Here is a 9,545-nt window from a genome sequence, read left to right as displayed (position 1 = left end):
AACATTCGTCGCCATAGGTGTAGACCTGTACTCCGAGGTTAGGGCGAAACCCGGCTTGGAAGTTGGGCTTCTAGGTAGTGTCAGACGGGCAGCTACCATTCAGTTTACACAGCGTCGCAAAGCTATTTGAGGCTGGCTGTTGTATATGCCAGGCTTGGAGTCTGGTGTTGCTACTGTGCCTCAACTCCATTGGTGCTATTCCAGCCTCCAGAAGAGAAGCTGGAGTGGCACAAGGTTACACAGCATGGCCCAGATCAGTCTTTATTGGGGGACTGTTGACACCTGTTCCAACAGTGACCAGCTCGGATAGGGTGAAGGGGCTGCTACTGTATGCATCAAATCTGTTGGAGCTACACCAGTCTCGCAGATTGTAGGTCCGTTCGATTCGTCTGCACTTCGTGAACTGGTTCCCGCGGTGCTGCATTTCGCCATTCGTTTCAGCAGTGCAAGATGGCGCCGTCTGCACGACGCCATTCGTTTCAAAAAAGTGCAGACGTTGTGCACGTCTAGTTCAGGAAAACTGTGCACCTCCTCAATGGTCGGCGCCGAAATGGTGCAGCTGTAGCCGCCATGGAAGCAGACGATGGCTTGCGCTTTGCGATAAACGGCGGACATACTCAAATTATTCCACTCGTCGATGACAACAGTGCATCACACGGGCCCGCCGACTCTCATGGAACGTGTGGCCACCCGAGAAGGCGACGACGGAGGTGGGGACGGCGGCCCTCGCATCTCTCGACCATCGTGCTCTCGACGGACCCGTAACCGGCGTCTATCGATCCTTTCTACTAATAGTTATATTAGTACTCGAAGCCGGTTATGTTAACTAAAAAGTAAACACGTGCATGCAGCGCATGATGCACGTTATTGCAACCGCTTAGCATGCAAGTCGGCGCGCGCGCACCTCAGTCGTGTTCAGTAAAAGGACACACGTGCGTTTCGCTTAGCTGCCGCAAGGTTGCATCGAGACATTCATGGCAACACTTCGCTGTGATGTGCTGTTTGAAAATTCTTCACGCGATTCGGGATGTTGGCGGCCGTTGATTTGGGCGCCACGCTGCTGGCTGCAATTTGGTGGCGACGCCAAGGCTAGCAGACGACCAGGCCTGCACTCGACCATTCGTTTTGGAAGCAAGCAGCACTTGAACTGCTGGAACTGGCGCTGCACGCTCGTGGCACCGCTGCGGAACTTTACAGAACTGGTGCAGGTAGTGCAGGCGAATAGAACGGACCTTGTGTGCACGTAGAGAACGTCACTTTTCTGGAGCAGCCTAAGGTTATCTAGCGCAGTCCAGGTCACTCAGCCTTTCTCTCGGGCACTGTTGACAAGGGCCCGTTACAGCATTGACCAGCTTAGATAGGGCAAAGTTCTCGATGTCAAGGGTGGTGCTAACAGGCTTAAGTCCATAAATGATGGTGCGTCTTCTATTGGCTGGGGAGTCTTGGCAGTCTCTCTCGATTGCTTTGCATTGCTTCGGGACAGTTTCTACTGTGCCCTGAATCTTCTGCGCAACACACGGGTGTCTTGCTTTACCTTCGATCAAAATAGACTGCAATCAATCCCACAACCAAGTGCTCAGCACCCGAATGCCATAACTACTGAGCCAATGCAGTGGGCAGGAATGCAACTAAACACTTTTTGGCTTCATCCAGCTGAGGTTTGTCTCCGGATCATTCATTGATTCAGGCCCTTTGAAGCTTACCTTATGGCCATGGGTGCAACTCTGCTTTGACCTGAGCAGAACGGAATGTTTAAATCTGCACCAAAGGCCAGAGAATTTATTTCGCGAGAAGCAACTCAGTGCAACTCAAGAGTTGCCGGTCTTTTAGAACACAGCCAGTTTCAACCAGTACTGTCGAGACACCAGAGAAAAAGTTATGCATTTTCTAGGTGCCCTCAGTGAGCTACCCACAACACAGATTTCCATTCGTCAAGCAGGCACTGAGAAATAATTTGTTGCAAGCATCTCATCAGTTGTCTGGGAGAACCTCATAGAAAGGCTTATCACTGTCATCCTCCAAGGCTATCTGTATTGTTCAGCAATACAAAAACCAAGCAATGTCCAAGGTTCTCGAAACAACTTCTAAAAAGACCATTAGACAACTGGGGTTCCATGCATGGGTAGTGTGATGTAAAGACTGGAAGGCTCGAACTCAATGATCTGAATCGTAAGCGAGCCCCTCAGATTCAAATTGTAATCTGCTGTAAGGGATAACAAATCAACACACAAGTCCAGGCTGAGTAGAGAGTCGAGGCTCAGCTTCACATTACGACTGAGTTGTGAAGAGTCAGCACTGTCTGAATTGGCTTTTACAGTGCCCTCTTTATGCCCAGTTTCCAAACATCACGACATTGTGTGGTAGAGAGATGTACGTCGTGAAGACTTGCCAGTTGTCCCTAAAGTGTTTCCATGACCTTTCTATGATGGCTTGCCCTACATCTTTAGATACATTAGCTATCAAGAGGAGTCTTTTATACAAGGGGCATGATACATCAAGTGTTTCTGTATACTTGTGGATATAAAGCTCTGTCATGTCCCATACTGCATCATGCAATTCTATTGTAGTCTTCAGTTAATCTATGCTTGTTTCTCGGCTCAATTTTACCTGCATCTGGTCACCAATTTTCTTCCAATCAATCGTGTCTGCCTACTCGGTAGAACATTGGAAAATTACACGTGAGACCAGGTGAGAACATTTGAGTTCAAGGGTGACCACAGTAGACACGGCAGAGCAGGAGGTTGGCAAGCACCCACCTGGGATCGTGAACCTGCTATACTCGTGGTCAACCTCCTGTGGCTCTGCAGCCAAGGTTAGGCAGCAAAGGGGACGGGCCTCTGTCACCATGCTACGTCACAGCAGCAAGTCATCTAGCCAGTGAGCGAGGGACAATATTTCGACCGGTTACTGCACAAAAACATTCTAGCGCTCAACCACTCTGACTTGACCACCCATTTCTTTCCCTTAATCCTATATTGCAAGGGGCGACCAGTGGGGTCACTCAATTATTAATGGCAAGAGAGGAATCAATACATTTATGTGAACTCTGCTTGTCCCAGTCATCTTCAGCACTATACTCTGGCACAAAATGACCCATTTGCTTTGGTCCCCCAGCCTTAGGAAGCCAAGGCCAGTCTCCTCTGGCTAGCCTTGGCTGCAGAGCCACAGAAACTTGACCACAAGTATAAAATGAAGTCTTCGCTCCAATCTTGTGCCTGTGGCCAAAACAGGTCATCAGTTTGTGAGATGCCGAAGAAACCCTTTGCCTGCTATCCCTAGGTCTTGCATGAGTTGGTCTTTGCGGCAACTGATGCAGTCACAGCTACTGCAGTGGCTTTAACCCTGATTCAGGGTTCACTGCAACCCCGTAACTTGCTTTACTCACCTAAAGAATAACACAAGAGCTAATTCTTCAAGCATTCACTGGCAGACGTTTTCTGGAAAAAGTTATGTTTTAGTGTCAGTCAAAGGACCACATCCAGCCTTCATCAAGCTTTTCAAGTTGTGACTGAAGTTCAAAAGGACCATCCCCATGTTCCTCACAGCCACCCAGGATGGGATCCACTTCTATGCCAGTACAAGTTGTAACTGTGAAATTGATAACTTGTCTTGGTACATAAATTCCAGACACTATTTTGATGTTATCCCTGATGACAGGCTTTTCTGAGCACAAGACATCACTGGTTTGAGGCTGCCCTTCGCATGAAAGTCTAGTGCTATCTGCATCATTTACAACAGGGATTTTGTTGACAGACAAAGAGCAGGAAATTGTTGCTTTTGACACAGCCTTAGCAGTTTGGACACACTGCAAAACACTACATTTCTTCGATGAGTGTAGCCTATTGTGGACAGGTTCCTTTGAGCCAACATCACAAATTTTAGTCAAATCAACGGAGTTTGACTTTTCTTGCAAACAAAGGGCACCTGGTGATAACTCATCAGTGCACGCTTCAGTTGCTGATGCAGGCGAGAGACCATCAGTCTTCCGCAGTTTCTGCCTCCATCTGTACCGCTTCCTACGGGCTGATCTCCCATGTTGGCGCTCCAATTTCTCAGGCACGAGTCTCACATTGCCAGAATCCCTATGTGCCTTGACGCTCTTACGATGACCAATAGGTCTGCCAAACTGCTTGTCCTTCTTGATGTCTTGTGTGCAACTCTTGCTTTCAAACTCGTGCTTTGAAGATTTTTCAGGAATAGGTATTACTTTTTCCATGGGGTGGCTCATTGGGCTGCCAACTGGTTGGACTGTTGCTTTCCCTATAAGGGTATATTCAGTCTTTTGCTTTAAAGGAGACCTAGCAGAGACAGCAAATATTCTTGCTACTCCATTTATGCGACGGACTATCGCTCGTCTCCGTGGTATTACGGCTGTGTTTGTTGCTCCGTCACCTTCACGCAAGTGTTGGTCAAAGGATGGCTTTGTCATGATGGGCTCCACACGTCGAGATCGACTGGCATCAGATCCCAAAACACTGGGCTCCACATGTCGGGATCGACTGGCACCAGGTCCCGAAACACAGGGCTCCACATGTCGGGATCGACCGGCACCAGATCCCGAAACACAGGGCTCCACATGTCGGAATCGACTGGCATCAGATCCCGAAACACAGGGCTCCACATGTTGAGATCGACTGGCACCGGATCCCGAAACACGGGGCTCCACATGTCGGGATCGACTGGCACCGGATCCCGAAACACGGGGCTCCACATGTCGGGATCGACTGGCATCAGATCCCGAAACACAGGGTTCCACATGTCGGGATTGAGCGGCACCAGATCCCGAAACACAAGGCTCCACACGTCGGGATTGAGCAGCACCAGATCCCGAAACACAAGGCTCCACACGTCGAGATCGACTGGCACCGGATCCCGAAACACAAGGCTCCACACGTCGCGATCGACTGGCACCGGATCCCGAAACACAAGGCTCCACATGTCGCGATCGACTGGCACCAGATCCCGAAACACAATGTTCTACATGTAGAGGGTGACTGGCAACAGACTGCAGAATATGGGGCACCGCATGTCGAGACAGATTGGAAACAGATCCTACTACACGAGACCCCACAGGTTCCGTGGAGATGGCGACATTAGTCTCTCTGGAATTTTTTATGTGAACAAATTTGTTGTGACACTCTGACATAACTGCTGCTTGTGCACTTGTCTTTGGAGACTTTCGTTTTATACTTTCACCTTCTTGAGGTTTTAGTTCACATTCTTGAGGTCTTTGTACACAGGTGCAGGGTTTCAGTTTGACACTACTTGTTCCTTTTGCCTGTACCAGCGTCCTACTCAAGCAAGCACTGCACTTTTCCAGCACAAGCATCGACAGCGCAGTTGGTGAAAGATCAGAGCACTGAATCTTTGCTGTATTCTCTGTCTTCCTTATACATGAAGTTGCTGTTCTAGAAGTAGAACATGGCAGAACGTTTTCTGTTGGCGTGCAGGTCGACTTTGTGCATTTATACTTGTTTGGCTGAAAGGATCTGGCAGTTCCACATCTCGCCAAAGGCTGGCTTGGCTGCTTTACAGGACTTACATTCGGCGAAATATCCATAGGCGTTGGGTCATGACTCTCAGAGGCAAAAGCAGAAGGTTCTTGCTCAGAGCAGTCTTTGTTGATGGTGACAGATGTTCCTGGATTCTTTTCAAGTTCTGAGGGTCCTGGAAAAGCCTGATACCAGCCTGGCTGATAATAGCCATAGCTAACTTGTGATACATGACCGCCATAAAAACCTGGCTGAAAGGCCACAGGGATAAATGATGCAGGTGGTGGATACTGGTATGAATGAATAAATGATCCACCTCCAATATGGTAGTAGTGACCCCATGTCACTTCTGTATATGGGTCACCCATTTTGGACACCAACAGCAGGTACAGCCTGGAAGAATAACAAGTACAAAAAGTCAATTAGACAAGAATTCTCAAGATCACAGTGTGCCCAATAAAAAAGACTGAAAAAGAACGCCTTTTTGCTCCGGTATAAAGACATTCAATTTACAATCCTGGGCCCATATATTATTTAACTACAATCACCCGAATGACTGAACCTTCATACACTTGCAGATCAGCTAAAAGAGCAAAAATGGCCATCACACCAATCACATGCAAAATGACGGATAACTAAAGATACGAATGCACTCATTGCCACTGAAAAGTCCTTGATTCGGCCATTCTTGCTGTATGACCCCACACTGAAAATAGGGCTAGAGTAGTTGAATCTAAGGCACTCCAGTTCCAAAATTGCTCACTGTGCCAAAGTAGCTTGAACAAAGAGCAGCATAAGCAACTGTACAGCAGCTACATTCAAAAGCAGCAACCTGAACATAATCTCTTGCTATTGACCACAAATATATCTCCAGATGCATTTATAATGATATCAGGATATGTATCTCACTTTTTTATGGATTGTGCTTTCTGTTTCAGAGTAGTTTATGAAACTACAACTTTGGGCTTTTCATACCAAAGGGTACACAGATTGCTCTAATACACTTCTGCAACTGGGCACAACTGCTTCAAGTCCATCAATGAAGTGATGCTGGAATATGAGCCCAGCTGGGACACCAGTCATCAGGCTCGCATACTTATGTTTGTGCACAGTAAAGCAGTACCCACGTTAAGCAGTCAGTTTTAAATGATGATAGGCTCAGCAGTTCAGGTTTGCAAATGCTGTTCAAAGGACTAGAACTTCACTAAATTTACACAGCACATCTATGGACTCAAGTCATCCTTGCAGCGACATTTGAATATCAAATGCAGCCTTTGTCTGTAGTCTTCCCACTAATTTTCAGGCTACCAATTTCACAGGCTGAGCAGCCAGAATTCAGCTAGTAAGAATGCAGTCACTGGCTCATTTTGGCCCACATTTCAGTAAAACATGAGAATGCTTTACCGGGTACCCACCAGTGATACAATTGGTACAAGCTTCCCTTGGCCTAGTGCTCGGCTTAATCAGGGTGAAATGCTTGGGAAATGGGGTCTTTGACCCCACCTTGAGCAAAACGAAAAATACCTTGTGCCATTGCGCGCTTTGGCAGCGGATGCCCTTGGACCATAAAGATGCACTATCATCATCATCATGAACAGACTAAAATTAGCATGCAGGCCCTCTATTACAGTGTGTTACGGGTACTTCCCAAACTGTTGTGAGAAAATAGTTTAATTCTTTTTACCACAATCTCTAGGAAGATTCTGCATTCTATATGTACAAATGATGAGCATATATGTGGCCAACACAATTGAACAAGATTTACTCCCTTCAGCACGTAGTTTTAGTGCGAAAGCACCCATACGCTCACCAACCCCGACCATAAATATTGACAACCGATCTTACAATCTTGAGCTGTTGCCCAGCAACAGCGATGGCACGTTAAGTTTGTTGTGCGAAATAAATAATAAAATAATGCTGCGACTGGGATTTGAACCCGTGGCAGCGTGAAGAGATCAGCTTAGCTGGCCAGTGCACTATGGTATCACCGCAGCCGATCACCTTGTGTTAAACTGCAACACACTCTCGCGCTGTGCGTTGCACATCATCTTCATCAACTTTCATCAGTGGCACAAATAGATCAGATGAGCTTAACTTTGATCAGATCTTAACCCGAGTCTAATATTGCCACACGTGCCAACCCAGCAAAGCAACACGAGTTAATCGGGGTAAACATATGCTTTCGCACGTCTACTCTGTTCAAATACATTGAAATCCTACCATTTTTTATTTCACTATAGCAGTTGACCCACGGAGGTTAGTCAGTAATGAGTCTGAGGAGGGAGGAATGCTGCGTCATACAAGAAATAGCAAAGAAAATAGTTGCCAAGTCTGCTAAATGATTGGATCATTGAGCGCTAGCTCATCTACTGATGTTTTCGCTCGGAGAGGCCATCTTTGGCCACCCTTCTGTCTACTTCCATAACCAGCCAAGCTACTAACGCCAAAATTCTGGAGATAACGGGAGGGGGCGGGGAGGCGTGAAACAGTGCATGAGGCCGGGGGTTGTACTGGTCTACATTTAAGAGTCACTTTGCCATATAAATCTTCGTTCGCTTCAAATTTCTGCAACAGGTTTTCTGAAGGTATTTTTAAGTGGCAGCTGTTCACCAGCCAGTTTTGGAGCATTAAGTTATGCCCCAGCGGCACGTTGTGCAAGGTAGAAATGGCAGCAAGCATCTAAAAATAATTGGTCGGCAAAATTCATTGCCAAAATTCAGAGGTTGGTGTAACAACCGACCATTTCTGAATTATGCATATTTGCAAGGGTTCTTTCAAATAATGTGGGCTGCCCATGAGCACTGCAGTCTTCACTCCACATTCTAACTTGCACGACAAAGAAATACAATTAGTCATTCCCGAAATGAATGGGGCTCAAAAATGGGCTTGCAGTGCTCATCTTTACACTGCATTGTTCCTTTTATCTAATATTAAGATGCTGACAGTTTTGGGGCACCCACCAGCTTTCGAATTCAAACCCTTTCCACCTGCCTTTCACTTTCTCTCAACGCATCCCAAAGATTGTGAGGAAATGTGACAGAAACTAGTTCAATTCAAAAACCGAACTTTCGGCCTTGCCTCCTTGTGAAGAGTTGGTCGGAAACGTGTAAGCCGGCAGCTTGTCATAACGGAACAAATTCTGCAAAAAATTTTGCCGGTGGCTGTAGCAGCTGCAGTCCCGGTGGCTTCAGCCACATAACAAGCAATTCTGAACAAAGTCGGGGACAATTATCAGGAGTCTCCCGGACAATTCGGCAAGAAGAGAGTGATCCTTGTTGATGACGGGAGGAAAGTGGGGACACAGTGTGTGAAGAAATCTCTGTGCGACGAAATGGTCACTGCGCTGTGGAGAACAGGATAAAAAGCAAAGTGATGGGAAGGGTCTTATGATGGCAACAAAAGAGGGAAAGGCAAGAAGAGCAAGACCATGAGTGCACCTGTGGACCAGGGGCTTAAGATGAAAGTCAGCCCAATACGAGGAGGAGATGCATGAGCAGCGGGGGGGGGGACAGCAGCGGAAGTGGGCAAGCAAGTGCGGAAGGGGACCACAAGAGCGAGCTGTGGTGGCAAAAGAGGAGCCCGAGGAGCTCTGCACATCAAACACAACGCAGGCTAGCACGCGCAGATAGCGCAGTACACACCCACACATTCAGAAGATATGGCATATCTGCCAACTTTCCCAACAAGCAGGCTGCTGTCTAGGTTTCCTTTTTAGAGCGATAGCTCTACTAGATGCAAAAGTCATGTCGGTGCGATCCTTGACTGCCCTTGATAAGCCGCTTACCAACAGCTTTAAGTTAAACATCAGATGCCCAACCATAACTGAGCATGGCTGACACAATGCCAACCTCCAAATTTGGGAATGCTATCACACTACAATAGGTTTAACCAAGTTAAAACCCTATGCTGTACCACGTCTACCAAAGGTATACCATGGTGCCTCATGCCCACCATGGTGGCTTGCCCTCTGACCCTTGACATTTCACTTAAATGAGTTTTGTCAAGGTGGCACTGCTGTCAGGTCACGTGGCATCAACATATGGCATGTATATT

At 47.2% G+C, this 9,545-nt stretch overlaps 1 protein-coding gene across 4 annotated transcripts in view; it reads right to left on the bottom strand.

Moving 5' to 3' along the window:
* Positions 1-1,691: 1,691 nt before the first annotated feature.
* The window catches only part of LOC144099137 (uncharacterized), a 65,205-nt gene continuing 57,351 nt past the window's right edge, over positions 1,692-9,545 (bottom strand). For 3 of the 4 annotated variants that reach the window (XR_013307316.1, XR_013307319.1, XM_077632237.1), the window contains exon 3: positions 5,093-5,885. Coding sequence is in view for 2 of the 4 variants with exons in the window: in XM_077632237.1 (XP_077488363.1) it covers positions 5,836-5,885 (50 nt within the window). In the remaining 2 variants the exon portion in view is untranslated. Of the gene's footprint in view, positions 5,886-9,545 lie in introns of all 4 variants that reach the window. The other variant, XM_077632235.1, reaches the window with a different exon arrangement.

The sequence above is a fragment of the Amblyomma americanum genome, chromosome 7 (genome assembly GCF_052857255.1).
Source record: "Amblyomma americanum isolate KBUSLIRL-KWMA chromosome 7, ASM5285725v1, whole genome shotgun sequence".
Taxonomy (NCBI): domain Eukaryota; kingdom Metazoa; phylum Arthropoda; class Arachnida; order Ixodida; family Ixodidae; genus Amblyomma; species Amblyomma americanum.
This window is presented reverse-complemented; position numbering and strand designations above follow the sequence as displayed.